This window comes from Microtus oregoni, unplaced genomic scaffold (assembly GCF_018167655.1).
Source record: "Microtus oregoni isolate MIOR12 unplaced genomic scaffold, Mior012 000018F_ref0000195, whole genome shotgun sequence".
NCBI classification, from domain to species: domain Eukaryota; kingdom Metazoa; phylum Chordata; class Mammalia; order Rodentia; family Cricetidae; genus Microtus; species Microtus oregoni.
In genome coordinates, this window is record NW_024543077.1 from 3,873,317 (window position 1) to 3,898,613 (window position 25,297).

General features: G+C 41.9%; 1 protein-coding gene across 2 annotated transcripts in view; it reads left to right on the plus strand.

The window, feature by feature from the left end:
• Window positions 1-628: 628 nt before the first annotated feature.
• Window positions 629-25,297, plus strand: part of LOC121458913 (pseudouridylate synthase 7 homolog) — a 46,791-nt gene continuing 22,122 nt past the window's right edge. The window contains exons 1-8 of one of the 2 annotated variants that reach the window (XM_041668300.1): window positions 629-775; window positions 4,838-5,264; window positions 7,385-7,469; window positions 7,582-7,683; window positions 12,448-12,592; window positions 18,514-18,531; window positions 20,110-20,221; window positions 22,219-22,296. In XM_041668300.1, coding sequence (XP_041524234.1) covers window positions 4,870-5,264; window positions 7,385-7,469; window positions 7,582-7,683; window positions 12,448-12,592; window positions 18,514-18,531; window positions 20,110-20,221; window positions 22,219-22,296 — 935 coding nt within the window. In that variant the 5' untranslated portion in view covers window positions 629-775; window positions 4,838-4,869. The remainder of the gene's footprint in view (window positions 776-4,837; window positions 5,265-7,384; window positions 7,470-7,581; window positions 7,684-12,447; window positions 12,593-18,513; window positions 18,532-20,109; window positions 20,222-22,218; window positions 22,297-25,297) is intronic. The other variant, XM_041668301.1, reaches the window with a different exon arrangement.

Consider the following 25,297-nt stretch of genomic DNA (forward strand, 5'->3'; position numbering starts at 1 on the left):
TGCTACTTGAAGCGCATAAGAATAAAAATACATTTTATTTTTATTGACCCCAAAGCATAAACCAGCAATGATGGGGTTTCTCTGGCAGTCCGACTAGGGAATTCTCAAATGTAAGAAGTGTCAAAACCAGACTGAAGCAGCAGATTGCCCTGAGTTCCAGGCCTACCTGAATTACAGAGTAAGAATCCTGTCTCAAAGAGGGATTGTGAGAGAATGGTATTCTTAGATATTGTTATGTTTGTAAGTATCAAGTTGTAGAAGAGAAAATAATTCTTTTTTCATTGTTGTTCGCTGAGTGATGGGATGCAACAAGAAAGAGTCATAATGTCTGAACATGACCAAAACACAACACAAGCATCGAATTGATAGGAAACTCATTCAATTAATATGCGCTCTTACCTATAATAAAAGGCGAAAGAAGCTTTCACTCAAGCGCAATTAACAACTAAAAATGCAGTCTCTGGTTTTTTTAAGTCCTAAATAAGCTCAGAGCCCTTTGCCTGTGGCGAGAGACTTCCCAGGCACCGGTGGGCGGAGCGTCCTCCTGGGACCGCGGGTGGGTGAGGCGGGCTCCGCCCCAGGGCGTGGTCTGCGCAGCGCTGCGCCGCACGTGTGCGAGCCCGGCGGCTGGTGGGAGATCTGGTACGAGTGAGTTTCCTCGCGGTGTAGCCTCTGCGGACTGGCGCTGGCTGCGGTCTCCTCCGAGTGGCCGCCGCTCTCCTGCGTCCAGAGCGAGCGCCTTCTTTGCCGCCTGGCCCGCGCCTTCAGGCTCCGGGTAAGTGCTCGGCCAGGCGGCACGGCCCCAGGCCTTCGGAGAAGCACGCGGCCGGGAGGGTGGCTGGCCGCGGTCGCAGCCCGCGCCGTCCCCTGTTTTTCCGCCTCCGGCTCCACATTTCTCGTTCTCCGGTATCTGCTCCAGGCTCCCCGATCCCGGATCCCAGATCCCTAATTCCCGATCGGTGCTCCGGGACCCCGGCTTTTCGCCCTGATCCTGGCTGGTCGTTAGGCGGCGCTGCGTCCCTAACCCCTCTTTGGACGCTGCTCTGTGGACCGGAACCTTTTCCTCTCCTTCCTTGCTTGGAGGTGCCTTAGGCGCTCCCCAAGCTCATTTCCTTCTTAGAAATACAAACCAACCGTTTCCCCAGCCCTGCTCAACCCCCCAAATTGTCCGACCGGCGTGCACGGGTCTGGGCTTAGTGCTGGTGTTGGCCGCAAATGTTTTACGTTCTAGGCCGGCCTCGGGCTGCTGCTCTTCTCACCCTCAAGAAAGCAATCAGGCTTTCTGGGGTCTTTTCTCCAGCCTTTGCTGTGCAGGCTACTTACCCTTTGGTCCTTACCACAAGCCCTAAACTGAGGGGGCTTTAAAAAGCACATGGTTATTGCTGTTAATCAGCGCCTGTCAAGAAAGTAGGGTTGGGAGAGAGTTACAGGCCATTTCTTAAAAAAAATAAAAATAAAAAATGAAATTTAAAAAAAAAACCTAAAATGTAGGTGTTGTTCTGATTTGTTCCCACTCTAAAATTACCACCACCAACAATAACAACAACAACAAATACAAAATCTGTGGCCATCTGTAAATTGGTATACCCCGGTGGCAGGGCAATGTTTTTATTGAAGGAGCTGTCAAAATTCAGACTATTTGCTTTAGTGAGAAAGAGGGAAATCATGTCCAATAATTAGCTAATAGCCAACAGACAGAAACTATTAATTTAACAAGCTTATTTGGACACATAGTTTTGAGACAGGACTTAGACTGTGTAGACCAGGGTGGCCTGAACTAGAGAGCCTCTTGCCTCAGCCCCCCAAGTGCTGGTCTTACAGGAGAAGGACATCCACTGTATCCCCCTCTGAACTTGACTCTCTCTTTTTGTGGAGGAAGGGTTGAGACAGTCTCCCTACTGTATAGCCTTGCTGTCCTGGAAAACTCTGTAGACCAAGCTGGCCTGGAACTCACGGGCTTGGGCCATCAAACTCTACTGTTCAACATTTTTGTTAGAGGATGGGGCAATAGAAGGCACTAATGAAACTGAGATTTTTGCACCCTGGAAAGAAATAACAGACCAGTTGGTCTGTTAGCCTAATTTCTACCTGTGATCTTTACAGGTTCTATTCTGCCCCCGTGGGACTCTCAGGGTCTACTGAGAGTTTTTCAGGTCTACTTTCTTCAAGTCTTTAAAACATCTTTATGGAGGCTTCACACAAAATGACCCTGCCAGTTGGTCTGTTAGCCTAATTTCTACCTGTGATCTTTACAGGTTCTATTCTGCCCCCGTGGGACTCTCAGGGTCTACTGAGAGTTTTTCAGGTCTACTTTCTTCAAGTCTTTAAAACATCTTTATGGAGGCTTCACACAAAATGACCCTTTCTGCTCATCCATCCCTTTCTCTGCTTTTAACTGGCTTACATGTCCTCACACAGGGTTTGTTTAATTGTATTCTGCTTCTGAGAACATCCCCTGCAAATTTATTTTGTTTTTGAATATGTCCACAAGTAGAATGTCATCTGTTTCATTGCAAGAAGTCATCCATTTTCATCCAGTGCCTACACAGGATATATATACTCGCTATATGTTAGAGTAAATTTTTCTTTCTGAATAGGATGTTGGGTGTGCTCTGCCCTTAAAGAAAGTGTCTCTAAGTCATGCATGCTGCTGCAGGCCTCGGCAGGAGGATCACGAGTTCAAAAGCAGCCTGTAAGGGTATTCTAAGCAATTTAGGAAGACCCTGTCTCAAAGTAAAGACAAAGGTCAATGTGGTTCATTGTTAGCACACTTGCTAACATGCACAGCCCTTCATGAGACCCTCCCTGTCTCAGAAAGCAAAAGTATTTAAAGGAACAAACCATGAGTAAGCATCAACAATAGCTCAGGAATCAAAAAGCAGAGCAAAACCAAGTGGGAAGTCCAGAGATAAAGAGAGAGAGTAGGCAGAGTCAAGGAGACACCATGTAGCTGCCAAAGGAGAAGGATGCAGCAAAGGACACCTGCCAGAACCTTACCTTACTGTCTTACCTTACCCGTAGTCCACAACCTCGTAGTGATACACAGATAATTAGAAATGGGTTAATTCACGATGTAAGACCTAGCTAGAAGTATGCCTGAGTTATTGGCCAAATAGTGTTGTAATTAATATAGTTTCAGTGTAATTATTCTGGTCTAAGCTGTCAGGAAATGAAAGACCAGTCTTTGACTACAAGGAGACACCTCACTGACTAAGCCACCATCCCTTGCTGTTTTGGAGTCTGAATCTCTTATAGCTCAGGCTGACCTTGAACTAGTCCTTTAATTTCTGCCTCTCAAGTGCTGAGATTACAGGAGTGTGCCATCATACCCGGCTGATTTCTTAGGTACTACATAACAGTACCCCTCTCGTTAATATGCTGCTGTATTTTACCAGTTTTGGAAAGATAATACACGTGCCTGGGACAAGGTTATAATAAAACAATGGTAGTATTGAGTGAAAGCACAGCTATAGCCACCTAGGTCCTCAACTAGAAGTAACCACCTGTTGCAGTTCCTCGTCACTTGTATCTACATATTATTCAGCCTATTTATATTTAATTTGTCTTACGTGCGTGCATGTGTGTCTACACATCTGTGTGTAAGAACAGAGCTCAGAATCCCCAAGGACTCGCATTGCAGGCAGTTGTAAACCCACTACATGCGGGTGCTGGGAACTGAATGTGGAACTTCTGAAAGAGCAACAAGAACTCTTGACTTCTGAGCCGTCCCTTCATCCCCCGAATTTATATTCTCTTTGGTTTGGGTTTGTTTTGTTTTAATTTTTAAATTTTTTTATGTATGAGAGTTTGGCCTGTGTGTATATAGATACACCACGTATATGTCTGGTTTCTGCAGAAGTCAGAAGAAAGCATCAGATCCCATGAAACAAATTTGGGATAGTTGTGAGCCACCATGTATTAGGAACAAAACCCAGGTCCTCTGCAAGAGCAACAAATGCTATTAACTATTGAGCCATCTTGCCAGCCCCTCTCTAAATTATGTTCTTAAGATAAATCCCTTTTGGGCTGGAGAGATGGATCAGAGGTTAAGAGCATTGCTTGCGCTTCCAAAGGTCCTGAGTTCAGTTCCCAGCAACCACATGGTGGCTCACAACCATCTATAATGGGGTCTGGTGTTCTCTTCTGGCCTGCAGGCATACACACAGACAGAATATTGTATACATAATAAATAAATAAATAAATAAATATTTAAAAAAAGATAAATCCCTTTAAAAAAAAACATTTCTAGCTTAAAACTACATTTAAAGTTTTTTGTTTGTTGGTTTATTGAGGTATAGCCCCGACTGGCCTGAAACTCACAGAAAACCCACCTGACCTGCCTCCCACATGCTGCGATTAAAGGCATGTACCACTGCACCTAGCTGTTCATGAGAATGTTGGTGCAAATTATTGTACTTGTTTTCTGTTTTTATACTTTTGAGTGTGTGCGAATTTCAGAATTACTTACTTTCTCATTAAAAAGATACTTGCATGTTTTGTTTATCTGAATGTGTGTCAGTGAATGCTTCATGCATGTGATTGCCTTAGAAGGCCAGAAGAGAATGTCTAATCTCCTAGAACTGGACTGGCAGGTGGTTATGACCCACCTGATATTAGGTATTAGGAACCACCTGGTATTAGGAACCAAACTTATGTTCTCTGAAAAATCAGCTAGCATTCTTAACCATTGAGCCATCTTTCCATACCCCTGAGAATTATTGTAATAAATGATTTTTTAAAGGACCCTCTGAACAAGGTTCATTGTGCTTCTGTTTGCCAAAAATCAGCTTCTTTATGGGAGATTGTTAACTTCTACTCTTTTCTCCTCTCTAAAAAGGTTCTCGTAAATGTTTTCTTGGAACCTTAAAGATGGAAATGACAAACGTGTCCCTGAAACGTGGGTGCCTTGTTGTGGAAGATAGTGACGGTGTGGCCTCGCAGGAGGAAACAAAGAAACAGAAGGTCTCAGAGTGCTGTCTGATCGACAGTCAGGATGGAGTAGAACATGAAGGTCTGTACAGTAGTAAGGATGAGCCTGGGCCTCCAGAAGCTGGAAGTACAAAGAAAGATGAAAAGAATTCCAGTGCTCATGTGCAAGAGGAGGAAGAGGAGGAAGAAGAGGAAGAAGGCCTTCCAGAGACAGGGGAAGAGGAGGAGCCAGAGAGCTTTGCAGACATGATGAAGCATGGGCTCACAGAGCTTGACGTTGGCATCACCAAGTTTGTGAGCCCTCATGAGGGCTTCTCAGGGATCTTAAAAGAAAGGTGTGTTAGTGAGCATTACGCATGCTAGCCAAGCTCCTCAGCTGCTGAGCTACAGTTCCAGCCCCCAGTTTCCATCTGTCTTTGCTCCCTCTTCCCCTTTTTTCAGTCTTACCCACCTTCTTCTCTTTAAAAAAGATCTTTTTGTTTGTTTTTGAGGCAGTGTCTCTCTAAATAGCCCAGGTAAACTCAGAAGTTGTCTTAAACTTTCAATCCTCAGCCTCTTGAGTGTTAGAAATTTGGGGGTGTGCCTTTACACCCAACTTTCCATTTGGTTTTCTAACCCCAAGAGTTGTTTGCGTTTCTGGTCAGTTTCAGGGACAGTGTGGGAGAGCTGCTTGAGTAGATGGTCTTGGGTTTTAAACGTGTTTGCTTTCTGTGGTCCTGGGCCTTGAACTCAAGGCCTCACGCACACTGGACAGACACTCTTACTATACTGTACCCATTATATTTCTTTTTTTTTTTTTAAGATTTATTTATTTTGTATACAACATTCCTTCCATGTGTGCCTGCAGGCCAAAAGAGGGCACCAGATCTCATTACAGATGGTTGTGAGCCACCACGTGGTTGCTGGGAATTGAACTCAGGACCTCTGGAAGAGCAGCCGTTGCTCTTAACCGCTGAGCCATCTCTCCAGCCCCCCACATTGTATTTCTTGCTTTCTTTCTGTTTCTTTTGCCTTTTCTCTCATTATTTCTTGACAGAATCTTGCTGCTTAACCAGTTTGGTCTTTAATTCTCAATCTTGTCTCATGTTGAACTCTTAGTTCTTATCAAGGACAGACCTATCCCAGAACTGTTTAAATAAATACTGTTTCCCAGTGGTGCAGATTGTTCATGTATGGGGGTGATATTTGTTTTGTTAAATTCTTTTAGACATTTTCAAGGTATTTATTTTTCTGAATTCATCTTATAATCTTAAGCTGTCTCAGATGACTAGACCATATTTTCAGTAGGAAGTTGTTTGGAGCCAGAAAGATTTAGGTATGACTCTGTTTAGATACTTAATAACTGAGTCCTCTGAGCCTCAGTATCCACATCCACAAAATGGGTACCAGTGTCACAGAAAATGTAATGATAGAAACAAATTTTGTGGTAGCTTGTGACAGACTTACTGGGTTCTGATTTAAGTAACTATTTTTTAATTAACTTATTATTATTTAGCTTCAGTTAACTAACTGTATTTACGACTTGATTTAATATGGATTGTATAAGCGTAGGAGTGTATATATGCATGTGTATTTCGAAGCCAGAGGTTAACCTCAGGTGCCCTCCTCCGTAACTCCCCACGTGATTACTTTTAAAGACTGATTTTTATGTGTGTGGTGTGAGTGCCTGCATGTAGTTATCTGCACACATATGTGCAGTGCCCACGGAGGCTACAAAGGGGCACCAGACCCACTGGAACCGAAGTTACAAGCAGTTGAGGGCGGCCATGTAGTTACCTGTGCGCTTAACCATTGACCTCTCTCTTCAGTTCTTCTGCATTGTTTTTCTGAGGCAGTCTCGAAACCCGGGCCTCACCATTTTGTATGGGCTGAGAGCTCCATAATCCTCTTGTCTCTGCCTCCCCAGCAGATTGCAGGCGTGTGATACCATACTTGGCTTTGTCTTATGGGTGCTGAGGTTCAAATTCAAGTCTTCATCCATGCTTGCTCCTCAAGTGCTATACTGATCGAGCCCTAAACATTGGTGAACTTTTACTTTGCATTTGTTAGTATTCTTTTTTTTTAAATTAAAGATTTATTTATTTATTATGTATACAACATTCTGCTTCCATGTATGCCCGCACGCCAGAGGAGGGCGTCAGGTCTTATTACAGATGGTTGTGAGCCACCATGTGGCTTCTGGGAATTGAGCTCAGGATCTCTGGAAGAGCAGCCAGTGCTCTTAACCATGGAGCCATCTCTCCAGCCCCTTGTTAGTATTTTCTATACTAATATTTTAGTCTAGTATAAAACTGTACGTGTTTCAGTATTCATTAAAATAAGAGAAAATTTCTTGGTAATACTTTACAATAGAGATTCTCTTTAAATCTCTTGTTTTGAATGAGTAAACTCTGTCCTAAAATTAGTAAACAGTAAAATATACACTTATTGAAAACTTTGGTTTTCTTTTTACTAGATACTCTGACTTTGTTGTTCACGAAATTGGAAAAGATGGGCGGATCAGCCATTTGGATGACTTATCTGTTCCAGTGGATGAGGAGGTAGAAATCTCTCTAGAAAAATCCATCTTTTGTAAACAATAGCTCTTCCTAAAGATCCTAGAAAGGTACTTGTACTATCTCTGTGTAACTCACGTGCTTTCTGTGGTAAAAGGACCCTCCTGAAGATGCACTCACTGTTCTGACAGCTGAAGACAGACAGCAACTGGAGGAGCTACAGCTTTTCAAAAATAAAGAAACCAACGTTGCCATTGAGGTAAGAGGTGCAAGAGTGAGGTCTAGGGTTTGTGTGATTCCCTCCTGGTGGGTTCATGAGTAACCACAGAACAGCTACCTGGGCTTTAAAAGGATGGCTTGTCCTGTTGCTCTCAAAGGACAGTCTACTAGTTTTTGGTTTTGTTTTGTATAAATCAGGGCAAAAAATCAATTTCAAGATAAATATGTCAGGGAAAATTTGGTTTGTTTTATTTTTGTTGAATAAACAAGAATAAAAGGATCTCATGGTCCAGCCTGGACTTGGATTTTTCCTCCTCCTGTCTCCATCTTGCAAATGCTGAGATTACCATGTATTCCAGCACACCCAGCTTTTGTGTTTTTTGGAGAGTTGGTATCTGTCTATAACTCCCCTCTCCCCTCAACCCCCCATCCCCATCCCCTGATGGGCCTTACATTTTGTCTCAGCATCCACCGTGCCTGACTAGCAAAGCTGTGTTTTTCTAAATTCTGTGGCCAAAATGTATCAAAGAGATGTGTTGTTTAGAACCACAGGATGCGGATCTCTGTGAGTTCGAGGCCAGCCTGGTCTACAAGAGCTAGCTAGCTCCAGGACCCTGTCTCGAAAATTAAAAAAAAAAAAAAGAAAAGAAAAGAAAAAAAATAGAACCACAGGATGATAGTTCCATGGCTGCAAAGGACCATGGTGGTCAGGTGCCTGGTCCTGGCAGGAAACTCTGGCTTTATGGCTTCTTAGTCTGTTGGGATTAAGAGGGAGAGTCTCAGGGGAAAGAAGGGAGGAAGCCGTTACTCAACCTGGATCTACTGCTAGCTGAGAAATAGAGAACTTAGGTGATAGGTGGAATAGCAAAGGCATTGTTCAACTTTCCTATGGCAGTTCTGTTTTTCCAGGTTAGTCCATCTAATGAAATTGTGATGTTAACCAAACGTGGTACTGGGGACAAAGCCAGGGCTTTATATATGCTAATTGTGCATTGTACTATTTCGCTTTTTTGTTTTGAGACAAGATCTCGTGGCCCAGACTGGCTTGGAACTGAACCTCACTGGATAGTCAAGGATAGCTTTGAGCTTCAGACCCTCCTGCCTCTCTCTCACTCCTAAATTCTGGAATTATGGACACCGTACCCGATTTATAAGATACTAGAGATCAAACTCTGGACTCTGCATAAGCCTAGCATTTTACCACTGAGCTACACTCCCAACCCCTTTACCACATTGTAATGAACTAATAAATTTTAGATTGTCTAGAATTTCTCCTTTTATCACTCAGTGTCATAGAGGAGACACTATGACCACGGCATCTCTTACAAAAGAAAGCATTAAATTGGGGACTAGTTTACAGTTCAGAGGTTTTGTCCATTGTCATCATGGTGGGAAGCTTGGTGGCATGCAGGCAGACATGGTGCTGGAGAAGTAGCTGAGAGTTCTACATCTGGATCAGTAGGCAGCAGGAAGAGAGAGTGACACTGGTCTGGCTTGAGCATCTGAAACCTCAGAGAAGCCCCTCCGTGGCACACTTCCTCCAACAAGGCCATGAGTCCTAATAGTGCCACTCCCTGTGAGCCTGTGGGGGCCGTTTTCATTCACACCTCCGCATTCAGTCACTCCAGCTTCTCACAGCTCATTGTCCTCCTCCAGCATCACCACCTGTGTTCCCCACCCTCTCTTCCTGAAGAATACTGAACAATTCACCTGTCGACAAAACCCTTGACTAGGTTGTGGTTTCTCTGTCACTCATCCTTTGTTCTGCTTGTTTGGTTTGACTTTGTGTGTTTTGAAGTAGACTATCACTGTATAGCCTGGGACTCTTGTCCTCAACCTCCCAATTCCTGGGATTATGGGCACTCATCACATGTCCAGCCTTTAAATGTTTAACTGATGTCAGCTGGACTTTATCCCAACTCCTAAAAATAGGGTTTGTTTATTTATTTATTGGTTTTACTTTGCTCAAATTAATTTATTTATTTGGTTTGGTTTAATTTTGGTTTTGGTAATTTTTTTTTTATTTGAGACAAGTTCTCATATAATTGATCCAGTCTCAAACTCTTGATCCTCCTGTCTCTATCTTCCAAGGCAGAGGTTACTCCTGAGTGCTAGGATTAAAGACATGCACCATCACATTTTAAAAAAACAAAACAAAACAAAAAAAAACTTTTAAATTAAATTTAGAAATTTTTTTTAAACTGTCATGAATAATAAGTAGTTTCAAAGCTCAAACCACCAGTTAGCTTCTTCAGCTTCTGGATCCTGCTCCTGTGCCCTCTTCCCTTTCCCCTTCCTCATACTGCCATGGCCAACAGTGACTACCAGAGTCAAGCCACAGATATAGTAAGAAAGGGGTTACCTGTGTTTTTAAGTCTGAATTTAAGAATTGTGTAGAGCAGCAGTTAAGGCTGGAGAGACAGCCAGCAGTTAAGACCCCTTGTTCTTGCAGAGGACCTGAGTTCAGTTCCCAGGACTGGCTCACAACTGTCTGAAATTCCAGTTCCAGGAGATCCAATGCCCTCTTCTGACCTTCTCTGGCAGCAGGCACACGAGTGTTACAAATACATACCTGCAGGCAAACACACACACACATGAAATAAAAATAAATACAGTTTTAAAAAGAAAAAAGAAAGAATTGTCTGTAAGAGCAATTAAAGATAGAGCACACGTTTTCGTGCATGTGTAATAGGGTTGTGTCTTAGGCCCGTGTACATATCCCACGTATGGCAAAACTAGCTCATATTCTGAAAGCTCTGTTGTCGGCTCACAGTTTTAACTTTATTTATTTATTTATTTTTGCTTATGTTTATGGGTGTTTTACCTGCATGTTATATGCCCATGTGCTACGTACGTGCCTGGTGCACAAGGAGGCTAGAAGGGATTACCATCTCCTGGAACTGAAGTTACAGGTAGTTGTGAGCCGCCATGTTGGTGCTGGGAATGAGACCCAGGTCTGGGAAGACATCCAGATCTCCTACCTGCTGAGCTATCTCTACAGCCCCCAGTTTTAACTTTCAAAGGGCATGAATTATGGGCAAGTTACCTTATCTAGTAAATGAAGAGGAAATACTTTGTAGTTTTAGTTTAGTGGTGTTGGTTTGGTTTTTAAACATTTATTTTGTGTATATGCATGTCTATATACCACCTGCATGGCTGGTGCCTAAGGAAGTCAAAAGAGAGTGTCAGATTCCCCTGGAACTGGCATTAGTGATGGTTATAAGCTGTCACTGGTTGCTGGGAACTGACCCAGGTCCTCTGCAAGAGCAGCAGATTCTCTTAGCTGCTGAGCAATCTCTGTAGACTTAGTTTTGTTGCTTTGGTAACCATCTCGTACCCATCATGAAACACACTATGTATGTAGCCCAGCTAGCCTTGAACTTCTGATCGGTGTTGGAAGTATAAGCAGATGCCCTGCCTTGCTAGAACTGGCTAAATTTTCAGTCTAAATATATGTTTATATATGTAAACTGTTATTCCAACTTGATGCTTTCAGCCATTGCTGATCTTGACTCTGTGCTGTGAAGAAATCATTTACCTATGGCTATGAATCATTTTATTTTTTATATCATTTTGTTTTTCTAAGGTCTAGGATCTAGTCTCTGTGTTGATGTTTTCAGCTTTTAGGTTGCAATAACTAAATCAGTCTGTGAAATCAAATTCATAGATCTCACAATCAGCGCTTTTAATTTTTCTTGCTGTCAGAGGTAAGGAAAGTGGCCCAGTTAATGTATTCCTTTATAACTTGAAAACCTTCATAGTGCGTGCACATGTGGACATCAGAGGAAAATTTGTGTGGCTAAGTGCCTTGACCCAGTGAGCCATTTTGCCAACCCCACTATCAACATTTTTAAGAGAGTGAATTAGAAAAATACTTGTTCACTGAGTATAGCATTAATGTGTTTTGTAAAATCTTTTTTTGTTTTTAAAATATGGCATATCCAGCCTTTTGTGATGTTGAATAGAGGTAAAATCTGTTTCTTGGTGTGAAAAACTTCAAAAGCTGACAAAAAGTTGTCTAAATGATAAGTTTAAATAAGTTTAAATGTTCTTTTTTTTTTTTTTTTTTTTTTGGTTTTTCGAGACAGGGTTTCTCTGTGGCTTTGGAGCCTGTCCTGGAACTAGCTCTTGTAGACCAGGCTGGTCTTGAACTCACAGAGATCCGCCTGCCTCTGCCTCCCGAGTGCTGGGATTAAAGGCGTGCACCACCATCGCCCGGCAGTTTAAGTGTTCTTTATGTTGATTTTCTTTATTGTGTTAGATTTTCCCCCATAAAATAACTTAATATAAAATAAAGTCCAGTAGGAGGCAGCTGTGGACTGAGTTGGCAGAAGGATTAACTTTCTGATACCCGGAAGGCTTGGCTCTCAGCATCTTGTTCTGTGACTTCCCCATGCTGTTTATCTGGAAGAGACACCAAAAGCAGCTTCTGGGGGTGATCACAGAGACTACCTGCTTCATGTCAAACCCAGCTCTTGTACCCTGCCATTATGTAACTTCAAACGCATTCTGTCACTCTCCCGAGCCTCCTTCTGACTTCCACATGACACAGTGGTGGGTTAGCAGGGAGCTCGTGGAGAGTGAAGGAGAAGGTGAGTCTGAGGTGCTTGTGAAGCATCTGGAGATGCACTGTCCACAAGCCCATGGCGTTGTCATTATCAGGCAGCCCGAAATGTTTTCTGAAATAATAGCCAAGTGTTCTTGTTGACTTTTGCATAGTTGATAGATTGAGCCATGTCTTCATGTTATCTTCCTATTGATGCTTGTTATAGAGTGTTTGTTACCTGTCTTCTGTTTTCCATAGGTCATTGAGGACACCAAAGAAAAAAGAACCATCATCCATCAAGCTATTAAATCTCTCTTCCCAGGATTGGAGACAAAAACAGAGGATAGAGAAGGAAGGAAATATATCGTAGCTTACCATGCAGCTGGCAAAAAGGCTTTGGCAAGTAAGCATGACATTGGCCCGCTTTTTCCTGTCAGGCGAGCAGGAGGGGCAGGACCTCCCACTCCCACCTCCTTTGCTTTGCTTATTCACGTCTTGCCGTTGTACAAGAGGGTCATGTCACGTCTTCAAAAGGTCAAAAGTCCTTTCAGATGGAGAGCAGCTCTGCACACTCTGTCTGGTGGACTTTCAGTCTTGTATGTGAGTGCAGATTTACAAAAACTACAGTGGTGCCTGAGAGAATCCTGAGAGCAGAGTGAGCTGATTGCCAATTTAATCAGAAAGGGGGGGGGGGGGTTGTTCACTGCATGCTCTTAAAGGAAGAAGAAGCCTTTCAGATGAACAGAAATGCTGACCTCCACCTCCCAGGGACATATGTCCTGTTCAACTTCCCAAACATGGGTATCTTCGTTCACGTACATAAAACATGGGGTTTTAAGAAGTTGACCCTTCATCTGAGTCCTTTTGTTCTCTGTTGTACAGTCAGTGTGAACATACTGTCGGTCACTTTGATGTTTAAGTTCTCATGTGTTCTATACAACCATGAGAATTTCTATTTGCCTAGACCCCTAGAAAAATTAGATATTTCTTGTTTTCCTTATCAAATCAGTACATATGTTTTTCATGAAAACTAAACAGAAGACAGTTATGTCTTGATTTTCTTCCCCTACCAGTATCTGGTGCTGTACGTCTCAAGTTCTCCCTATTAGCAGTCAGTTACTTCAAAGTACATGTGTCACCACAAACCCGCAGGGTGTTGTTGTAAGAGGCTTGGACCCATTCGGACCTGTCAATATCCTCTAAATGAATAGAGGTAGCGTAGTATATGAATGACGATGTTTGTAATGATGCTTCCAGGAAAATGAAAGGGCTTATGAATAGAGATAGCGTAGTATATGAATGACGATTACATGTTTGTAATGATGCTTCCAGGAAAATGAAAGGGCTTAAAAAAAAAAGCCAGGTTGGCCACCTGGAAAAAAAAATCAACCATCAGTGAGAAGTTTTGAGTAATTGGAGGAAAAGGTAGAGACCTGAGGATGCTCAGTTGATACAAAAAAAAAAACAAAGCTGGGCATGGTGTCACGGGCCTGTAATGGAAGGCTGAGGCAGGAGGATCTACTGTTACTGTTTGCTTCTATGTAAAGTAGTATCTCAACATCCCCCTGTCAGCCAGCAATGCAAAGGAGTCCATGCCGGGGGAAGTGATTTCAGTGACTCTGTTCCTGTATTTTCAGTTTTCCCAAGGGCAGTATGTCACTATTCCAGATGAAGGACAAAGGTGACTTATCACATACAATCATGGGCATATTGGGTCTTAATTCTCTCATGGGTACATTTGGGGAGGCTGTAGTTGATCAGCATTTGATTAACAACCACTCTGCCAAGAGGAAAAGCAAGGTCTTATTCTGCTAGTGTGGTCATGAAGTTGCAGATTGTAGAAGGTACAAACTGTGTTTTTGACTGATTGCCTCTTGAAAATGACCTTCATTTCTTGGGCAATACTATATTTTGTGCATGGAGGACATAGCCTTTATAGTTTCCCTTATGTAACAGAGCCACATCTTGTTCTGTTTACATCTAGGATTTCTGTGCTTATGTCATAGCTACCTTTTTTGTTTGTTTTTGAGATGGGGTCTTACTGTGTAGCCCTGGCTGACTTTGAACTTACTAAGTCTGTCTAGTCTCAAACTCAAGCGATCCACTTGTCTCTGCCTTCCAGGTGTTGGAATTAAAGGCCTGTGACACCACACCCTGCTCGTTCTTGCTCTCTCTCTCTCTCTCTCTCTCTCTCTCTCTCTCTCTCTCTCGTGTGTGTATGTGTGTGTGTGTAATTAAGATTTTATAAATGAGTGTGTGTGTGTGTGTAATTAAGATTTTATAAATGAGTTGTGTATACGAAGCACCTCCTCCCCATCTCAGTTTGAACATCCTGAGTAAGGCAGACTATTTTACCTTTTATTTTATTTGTTTTGTTTTGTTTTTCGAGACAGGGTTTCTCTGTAGCTTTGGAGCCTGTCCTGGAGCTAGCTCTTCTAGATCAGGCTGGCCTCGAACTCACAGAGATCCGCCTACCTCTGCCTCCCAAGTGCTGGAATTAAAAGCGTACAGCACTACCGCCCAAGCAGATTGGAATAACATTTTCAGTTTGGACTAGCGTTTTCAGGTGGGGCTAGCATTTCCCCCGAGGCCTGAACCTCTTGGACTTGAGGGTTATGGTATATAGTCAGAGTTGGACTAAATCTCCCTTCTGCGTTCTCTAGCTGAGATGGTCACTTGGGAGTCTGCATTCAACCTTTTCTCATGCAGTTTTCCTGCCCAAACTGAAAGTGGCCTAAAGGAAAAGTCACCAAGAGCTCAGGGAGAACAGGTGTCTGGAAACTGATTCATGGCCCTGAGAATGGAGCCCAGTGCCAATGACAGTTTGTTCTCCTGGGCCTTTTAAAGCTTAGCAATTTGTTTTGAAAGCCATCTACTGCCAAACCCTGGTATAAGGTGTTATTTGTGGATCATATATTATTAAACAAATTTTCAGCATTCCTTTTTTATTTATTTATTTTGGTGTGTCATGTAGCCCAGGCTGGTCTCAAACTCACTATGTAGTAACCTTGAACTCTTGATCCTTCTGGCCCCATTTCTGCTGGGATTATAGTTGTCCACCACCATATCCAATTTTGTTTTGTTTTTCAAGTCAAGATCTCTCTTTGTGCCAGAAGCCAGCCTGGTCTACAAGAGCTAGTTCCAGGATAGGCACCAAAGCTACACAGAGAAACCCTGTCTTGGGAAGGGCGGGAGGGGGTGGACAAGAAAAACCTCTCTTTGTAGCCCTGGCTATCTTGGAACTCGCTGTTTAGACCTGGTTATTGTGGAAACTCACTCTATAGACCAGGCTGGCCTGGAACTCACAGAGATCCTCCTGCCTCTGCCTCCCAAGAGCTGGGATTAAAGGGGTGCCACCACCCAACCAAGACTTACGGAATTTTTATGCTTTCCCCAAATAGAACTGTCCACTGTGAAACATGATATGATAATCCAGTCTAAAAGTGACACATTGCTTTATTTCAATTTGGTAAATTGTATATAATTATTATAACATTATACAAGCAGGTAATAAATTGGTATTTTGAGATTATATGCATCTTAACTGCTTTCAAGCACTTGTTTTTAACCACAGACTTAATAAAAGAAATCTGGGCAGCCATTGTAGCGTACTTGTACCTTCTCAGCATTCAAGAGACGATGAAATCATGAATTTGTGGCTAACCTGAGCTACAGAGTCCAAAAGGGCTATTGCCTCCAGGGAGAAAAAAACCTGTTTTTATGATATATACAAGTTCTTTGTACTTTCTGAAGTAAATGGTTCTCAGGCAGGGTCTCTGCACCTAGAGCTCTACCTACCCAGAATAGAGCGACACTGGTCTTTCTGGGACAGACCACACAAAAGAAGAAATTCCAGAGGCCACAGAGAAAGTGCTCCAGATTTGATGAAACAGGAACTTGAAAATATGCCCATCACTTAGCAACACAAAAAAATGACTAATGTCTATTAATTAAGCTTGGTATTGGACTAATTAGACAGAAATCAGTTTACACAGTAAGTTGAAACAGAAGGCAAGATATACAGTGTGGTTTTTAAATTAAGCAGTAAAGCAAAGGGAGAGGGGAAAATATAGTAAGGAGAAGACATGCTTGACTTTGAAGATTCTAGAGTCATGAATGTATTTATATAGGAAATGAAAGGGCCAGAGAAAGGGGAAGGTGGAAATTTAAGGACAGCAGTAAAGACAATGGATGGAGCAAGATATTGAGAAAGCTGAAAGGTTGGTATATGGGGCACATTAATGAAGATGACTTTGAGGAAGCAGAAAGACTTCTGCCCACCACCCCATCTCATCCTCAGGCTACTTCCATCTTTCTTCACCGGAGCCCCTGCATGGTTTCCCTTGTTAATTCGTTTCCTTCTGTGTAGGTCTGGACGGTGATGCCATGCCTTCAGAAGGTAGAACTAGCCTTCTGGAAGTAGGAAGTGAAATCCCAGCCTTAGAATTCTTTGCGAATATATATTTTGGTTTTTTTCAAGACAGGGTTTCTCTGTGGCTTTGGAGCCTGTCCTGGAACTAGCTCTTTGTAGACCAGGCTGGTCTCGAACTCACAGAGATCCGCCTGCCTCTGCCTCCCAAGTGCTGGGATTAAAGGTGTGCGCCACCACTGCCCAGCTATTCTTTGTGAATATATTATAAATTGGAGTGACTCAAAAATATGTGGAAGTCATCTTTCCCTGAACTTAAGTGTTCTTGGAGGCTGTTTTTATAGAGTTTTCTTTTTTTTTTTTAAATATTTTTTATGGTTTATTTAACTTTATTTTATGTGCATTGGTGTGAAGGTGTCAGATCCCCTGCAACTGGATCTTCAGACAGTTGTGAGCTGCCATGTGGGTGCTGGGAATTGAACCCGGGTCCTCTGGAAGAGCAGTCAGTGCTCTTAACCACTGAGCCATTTCTCCAGCCCCTAGAGTTTTCTTTATAGAGTTTTTGCTTTTGCTTATTCAGAATATTTCTAGTGCAAATGTTTTACTCTTTTATATTTTATATTGAGCATTCTTAGAAAATGAATATTTGTATTTGTTAGTTGCAGAGGTCATTGAATTCATGTTCTGTGCCTAGGTTTCCTAATAGAAAGTGCATGTTTGGGGGCTGGAAAGACAGCTCAGAGGTTAAGAGCACTGGCTGCTCTTCCAAAGGTCCTGAGTTCAATTCCCAGCAACCACATGGTGGCTCACAGCCATCTGTAATGGGGTCTGGTGCCCTCTTCTGGCCTTCAGGCATACACACAGACAGAATATTGTATACATCATAAATAAATAAATATTTAAAAAAAGAAGAAAGAAAGTGCATGCTTGTAAACCAGACTCACTGATTTGTCCTGGTTTCTGCTAAAGGAAAATAACATTTAGGTTTTTAGTCTTGTGGCTGTATTTATTTCTTGCCTTTGTACTTACATGTGACTGTGCTAGAAACCAGAATTTAAAAAATATAGCCACACTTCATCTTGTGTTACACAAGATGATTTTAGCTTTTTATTGTGGACGTTTTAAATTCTGCGTCCAGATAGAGAATGCAGCCCTGCGTATCCGTCCATCACCTTCAAGATGACTGACATTCCTTTATTTCTGTTTAGTCCATTATACCACACACACCACACACACTTTTTTCCTTTTGGGAGCACTTTAAAATAAGTTAACATGACATGTCATTTTACTCATAAATTCTTCAGTGTCTCACAGATCATCTCTTAAATCTTTTAATCTGTAAATTGGTGACTATAGGAAAGTTCTCTCTACTAATCGTTCAACAATGTTCAGTTTTTTGTGAGATTCTTTTGTGTAGGGTAGGGTGGGAGGTTTGTTCTGGAGCTCTCTCTGTAGCCCAGGCTAGCCAAGAGCTCTCGGTGCAGGGAGTACTGGGATTAAAGGCATGCGCAGTCCCCTTGTCCCCCCATTCTCCCCCACCAGCTAATGTGAACGATTTTTGCAGTTCAATGCAGGAAGCACACAAAAGAGGCGTGAAGCAAAGCAGCATCACATTCTCATCACAGCAGCCACCCAGTGTTTCAAACATGTCCTAACATGTTTGCTGAAAACCATCTGTTGAAGCAGACACGCTCAATTTTAGTCTTGAAGGATGAATTGTCCTTTGTGAAGATGCAGAGTCAGGAAGGCTGTGCCTAGCGGGGAGATTCCTGTTTGTTTTCTGTTTGCCTCTACAACATCCCATTGTTGTGTCTGAGTGGCTGTTGACCCCCCACATAGTACCAAGTGCATTCCCTTACCATGCGATCATTTGCATGTTCACCTCTAAAGCACCTTAACGGGATTATAAATTAAACATTCCTCTCTTGTGCTCTTTATGCTGTGCATTTGGACAGAGGTCAGAACTGCAGCAGGTAAGAGCGATTGGTATTTCGTGTAGACAAGATGAAATACCAATGTTGTCCTAATACAGATAACTTTGCTTAAGTGGGAGTGAACTGGAAGGAAAAAACGAGAAAAGGATATTTCATTCATAACCCTAAGGAAATCGTGAGAATGTCACACCAAGAACTAAGGAGATACTTCTAATATTTTTCTATACATGACAGAAAAGACTCACATATTCATCAAGAAAGAAATTGATTTTCTAGGCATGTTTATATTGTGATGGTTTTGTGAAATGGGTTACTGGTTCTCTACGTTGCTTGGTGGTTTTTACATTGTAGATGAAGTCATTAACCTGTTATCAAAAGGTGCTTTTGCTTGACAAAGCCAGATAGTCACTTACCTTCAGTCCCAGGTAGAAGAAGCCTCTGAAGATTCCTAAGTTTGTATGAAAAGATTTTTTAAGGACAATTTTCAAAGCAAGAGGATTCTTTCTAGTTGATTATGCAAAATACTTTCTCATAGGTTTTCTCTCATGGAGTGCTTATATCATGAAACTAGACGCGTTCCTTGAAAACCAGCTCACCTGTTATATAGGACTCATGAACTTTCTGTATCTGCAGACTGTACTTGTAGCTTATTTTTTCCAGAGTCCTGATTTCTTTACTCTGAGACGTTTACATCTAAATCTTGTGTTGTTTAAAATGTGTTTCCAGATTGTATAATTGAAATATTCAATTAAAAGAACAGTTTTAACCATCAGGGTATCCAGGTTATAGATTGTTTATCTATCCCCAAAGAGCTGGGCAGTCATGCTACACTGACTCAGAAGGTAGCATTTAACATGGCTTACGTTTTTACATACACTATAAGAGTCCGGCTTTAAATGCCAGCTACTTGCTCATGTAGATATCTTTGTAGATACTAACTAAACTTTTGTGCTAGAAATGGCCTTTGGAAAATTTACAAAGTCACTAAAACAACTGTCTCCATCTGTGCTATCATGTGTGAATTCCTAGCGGTGAAGCAGGAATAATAGGGTCTATCGTAAAGGTTTTTCCTCTTGAATGAAGAAGATACAGGGCCCCTTGGTTCTGATGTGTGCTGACCCAGGAACCCGCAAAGCCCTGTGGGTTCTATGTATCAGCTGTGAGAAGACAACTGCTGACTCCCGCTCATTTTCCATGGCACTTACACTTCACTTCTCATTTTAAATGTAGGCAGATACTGTCTAAGTGACTAGTTACAGAAACCTTAGTATGTATAGTTCATACGGCTAGTTATGTTTTATGACGTCAGGGTACATCTGATTGGTGTAGACAGATACTAAGTGACTAGTTACAGAAACCTTAGTATGTATAGTTCATGCGGCTAGTTATGCTTTATGATGTCAGGGTACATCTGATTGATGTAGGCAGATACTGTCTAAGTGACTAGTTACAGAAAGCCTAGTATGTATAGTTCATGCGGCTAGTTATGTTTTGTGTCAGGCTACATCTGATTGACTATTGAACGGTTCTGTATCATAAAGTGATCTCCATAGAGTTCATTTTTTTTTAAAAAAAATTATTATGATATATATGACATTTAAGTTTTTTGTTTTTAAGATCCAAGAAAACATTCTTGGCCAAAATCTCGGGGAAGCTACTGCCACTTTGTTCTATACAAGGAAAACAAAGACACCATGGATGCCATCAATGTATTGTCCAAATATTTACGGTTAGTGTCTCATTCTTGTTTTTACACAAAATCAGTAAAATAGGAATGTGTTCTCTCTTTCGGTGCCAGTGGGAAGAGATCAGTAAATGCCAAAAGTACTTCCTAATGGGAATGCTTGTGGGAAATAGATCAATAAACTTTTTATCCCTTTGCTAATAATTCAAGATAAAAGTTCTGGAAGTAAATAATTCACATACAATTACAAGTCAGGGAAAGGGATGAAAATACTGCAGAGATCACAGGTTTGGAGGCTAGGTGAAGTGCTATGATTCTTTGTGTGTTTGTGGTTTTAGAAGAAGTGAAGGGATGGCTCAGCTGTTAAGACCACTGGCTGCTTTTCGATAGCATCTGGGTTTAATTCCCAGCACCCACATCATGGCCTATAACCATCTATACCTCTAGTTCCAAGGAACCCGACACCTTTTTCTGGTCTCCAGGGGCATCAAGCATGCTTGTGGTACACATTTAAATGTATGCAGGCAAACCCTCATACAGAAAAAAATATTTGGAAAAGAAATGTCTGTAGATACCACAGCAAATTTGTATTCTATGAAAATTTAACTCAGGTTAAACATGTCTAAACAGGGCATGTGTTTTCAGATGAGCCAAACAAAGTAACCACTAAGTGGCTTACGTTGCAGAAGTTAGTAATAATTCTCTCCCAGTTCTGTAGCCGGGAAGTTCCAAGATCAGAATATGTAGTTTATTTTCTTTTGTTTTTTGTTTTTTGTTTTTTTTTGTTTTTGTTTTTTTCTTTTTCTTTCTTTTTGTTTGTTTTTCAGACAGGGTCTCTAGCCCTGTCTGTCCTGGAACTCCCTGTGAAGAGTCCATCTGAGAAGCCACATTCTATCCTGGTCATCTCTTTAAAGGCCTTGTTTCCAAATGTTATCTTATGTGATGCTGGGAGCCAAGGCTTCTGCCTAGAAGTTTGAGAGAACGCGGGTCAGCCCTGAATACCACACCTAATTAAATAACATTTCACTTTTTTTATTAGCTTCCTAAAAAAAGTCTGTGGTTTCTTGTTCCATCTTCAAGAGTGTAGACGGCCTCCTAAGGATGTAGACAGGAGGAAACGGTTCCTCTAGGATGTACAGTTGGGAATTCTGGGAGTATGCAAATATTCCTCTGTAGAATTTTGTATATCTCCATACCAGAACTATTTAGCCACTCCTTTAATCCCAGCACTCAGGAGGCAGAGGCAGGTGGATCTCTATGAGTTTGAGACCAGCCTGGTCTACAAAGGGAGTTCTGGAACATCCAGGGCTACACAGAGAAACTCTGTCTTGAAACACACAGACAGACGAGGAAGGTTGGGGGGAAGAACTATCCAGATCCCTGTTTTAGCATTTGACTTTTTTTAAAATACAGAATTGTAGTTTATATTTAAGGTTAAAAAAAAATCACATTACTGTAACTTTTTGAAAACTGAAGATATAAAATGTTCAGAGTGCTACATTATATCTCTGGAATATTTTCCCTTTTATTGTTAACAGTTTTATGCAACTTAACAAATTGTTCTTACTATGGACTTTTGTTTTTGTTAGTTACTGTTTAGCCAAGTCTGAAAGCCAGGTGATTCCCTGACAGCCAGCAAGGCTGGGAATCAAGCCCTGCTAAGAAAGCAGCTGTTGCTGCTTTATTTATTTTATTTTATTTTATTTTTTTTTTTTTGCTTTTTTTTTGGTTTTTCGAGACAGGGTTTCTCTGTGGCTTTGGAGCCTGTCCTGGAACTTGCTCTGTAGACCAGGCTGGTCTCGAACTCACAGAGATCCGCCTGCCTCTGCCTCCAGAGTGCTGGGATTAAAGGCGTGCGCCACCACCGCCCGGCTGTTGCTGCTTTAATTTGCATGTTTATTTAATTTTTTCTCAATAAAATTTTAACTAAAGTTTCTCCTTATTCTCTTAGTATGTTAATAAGTGTATTTTGAAATAAGTTATTAGAAATGTACTTTGGTTAACATATGTAACTTAGGAATGCTTTGATTCTGTCTCAACAGAGTGAAACCAAACATTTTCTCCTATATGGGAACCAAAGACAAAAGGGCCATCACAGTCCAGGAGATTGCTGTCCTCAAGTAAGTAGAGTTCCCTGAGATTGGCTCTGCAGAGGTCCTAGCACTCACTCCCTTCAGAGGCCTCGGGCTTGCTTTATGAAATTGACCACTTTCAACTTTATATGATATCTCTGCCTTTTACAAACATTTTAGACATTTTTTATTGTATTTATTTATCTGTTTATTATATTGTGTGCATATGTATACACACACTGTAGCACATTTGTTGAGGTCAAGGACATCTGGAGACAGTAAGTTCTCTGCTACACTGTGGGTCCCTTGGACTGAACCCTGGTTGGTAGCAGATGCCTCTTATCTGCTAAGTCATCTTGCCAGCCCTGCTTTGCTTTTTTGTAAATAGTGTTTTTCTACTTCATTTTTTTTTTACCCTGAATCTCTGCTTCCTAATCTTATCAAATATATATTTTCTGAGTAATTTTACAAAGCTGTTGGTGATACAGCCAAAAGAATAGGTGAACTGGGGTTGGAGAGATTGCTCAGTGGTTAAAAGCACTGGCTTCTCTTCCAGATAACCTAGTTACAATTCCCAGCACCCACAAGGCAGCTCACGGTTGTCTGTAGCTCTGGTTCTAGGGCACCTGGCATCCTCACACAGACATATGCAAGCAAAACACCAGTGCACATTAAAAAAGAGAGAGAGAAGCCGGGCGGTGGTGGCGCACGCCTTTAATCCCAGCACTCGGGAGGCAGAGGCAGGCGGATCTCTGTGAGTTCGAGACCAGCCTGGTCTACAAGAGCTAGTTCCAGGACAGGCTCCAAAACCACAGAGAAACCCTGTCTCGAAAAACCAAAAAAAAAAAAAAAAAAAAAAAAAAGAGAGAGAGAGATAAGTGCACTGTTGCTTTTATCGGCTGCTTTGTCCCACTGAACTTCCCCTTGGGGAAGGGGACGAGTGGGGGTTGTCAACAGCTCCGTCTCTGGGAGACTGGCTGGCTGTAGCAAGCACAGTTTATTTTAGAAAAGGGAAAACCTTCTATGCCCCCCACCCACCTGAGGGAGGGGAAGCAGCAGCGCTGGTATCAGGAGACTGGTTCGGGTCGTCTTGTCTCATGGCACGGCAGCTGTTGCGGGGGCCCCTTGGCAGACCTAGGTTGGCTTAATTTAGGGAAGTTACATACTGCATGCTCAGATAGTTAGTTTAGTCTGGTTTAAGCCACCTAGGCCCTTTGTGCCTGGGCAGATATCCCCCCCCCCCACACACACACAGTGCACCTTTCTCTCTTGTTTATTAAATATTACAAAACAGTGAATAATATATTTTGTTTGTAACAGACATGCAGATGAAAAAGGTCTCTACTTTTAAAAAAGTTATAGGACAGAAAATAAGTAGGACCCTCCTAGAGTGGGATGAGAGATGAACTAGGGTATGCCTTAGTCTTGATTGCAGACCTGGGACTATGAAGGACAGTCAGGGAAAGTTTGCACAGATGACGGGATGGGATACTGTGGTTTTAATTTAAATAAAGGCATCTCATCTCTACGCTATGTGCTTTTTCAACTGGGAAAGTCTCTGTTGTGGTAACTGGTCCTATTCACTATAAGATATCTACCAGCCTCCCTGATCTCTGTCCTTTCTGTACAACAAGCACATAATAAGTCCCTGCTGCTCATACAGTTGTGAAAATTAAAGCCATCTCCAGACTTGTCAAAGATGCCCTACAGGGGGCAGTGTTGCCTCTGGTAGAGAACTAATAGTGGTCTTGATTCTAGAAGGATGAGATGATTCTTGGGGCATGGAGGTTGTTATTTCCAAGCCAATAAAATAGCTTATGAAGATATTAGAAGGACTTACAAAACACAACACATTTACTACCTGGTAAGCAGTTTTGTGGACATGTAGCAAGAAATAAAGCTTTCTATGTACTCATTTCGATGGCTTATATGCTAAAATTGGAGTCATACAGAAGAGCTAACATAGCATCCACACAAGAAAGACAAATGTTTTGGGGTGTTTGTTATATTTTCAATAAATAGATACTACAGAAGAACATTAGTTATGCAAAATGCCTAAGACTCTGAAAGACAAATATTATACCCCTCCCCATATGTGGACTCTTGGTTTTAAGTGTATTGGTGTGGGGGTATCATGGGAGAGGAAGAAAAGACCTCAAGAGGGAAGAGAGAGAAAAGGGATTGAAAAGGAACATGTGTGGTAAAAAGTGGGGACTATTTCTGAGAATGTTTGGAATCAGCAAGAACTGTGCAGTAGAGAAGGTGGGAAGGATAAATGATGAAACAACATATATCTAAGAAAGTGAATAAGGAAACACATTCACTTTGTATGCTAAACTTAAAAGAATAATAAGAGGAAAAACAAAAGTAGATTAAGACTGGAGGAAGGAAAGGAAAGAGGGTGGCTGAGGGAGGGCAGGATCCAGATCCTGAGGACTGCACAGTTTATGTTGAGGTCCGTGTTACAACTGCTTGTATTCCAGCCCTCTTCTGTGGCCTGAGGCAGTGGCCCCTCTCCATCATGTAGTGTGTGTGTGTGAGTGAAGGTGTTGCTTTGGTTGGAACTGGGTGAGGATGCTAATTTGAGGTTTAAAAACAGGCATTTCACCAGCCAGCAGGTGTCAGACTTGATCAGGGTACTGGTCTACCCTCATAGACCTTTTTTTTTTTTCTCATTTTCCTGTTGACTTTCAGTAATCTCAGCAGGCTTTCTAAATGCTGCCCTTTTGAAAGCACTTTGCACTTATCTCGCGGATACAGGCTGCACCCAGCGTTTGCTCAATGGATCTGTGTGGTAGTCAGATTGGCCTTTCCCACGAGAACTGGTGAATAAGAAAAACCCATTCTGCCACACAGAGATTTTAATTATTCCTGCGTTGATCAATCCTGGGATAAGCAGCATTTCTGTCCACTTTCTTGCAACTCTGAAATACTTGGTAATTTCAAACAGGATCTCCAACTGTCTTATTCAGACTGACTTATTCCTTTTCCTGCCTGTTGCCAGCCTCCTGTCTGAGCTTGGGCCAATATTTCTCCGGCTTTGTTTTTT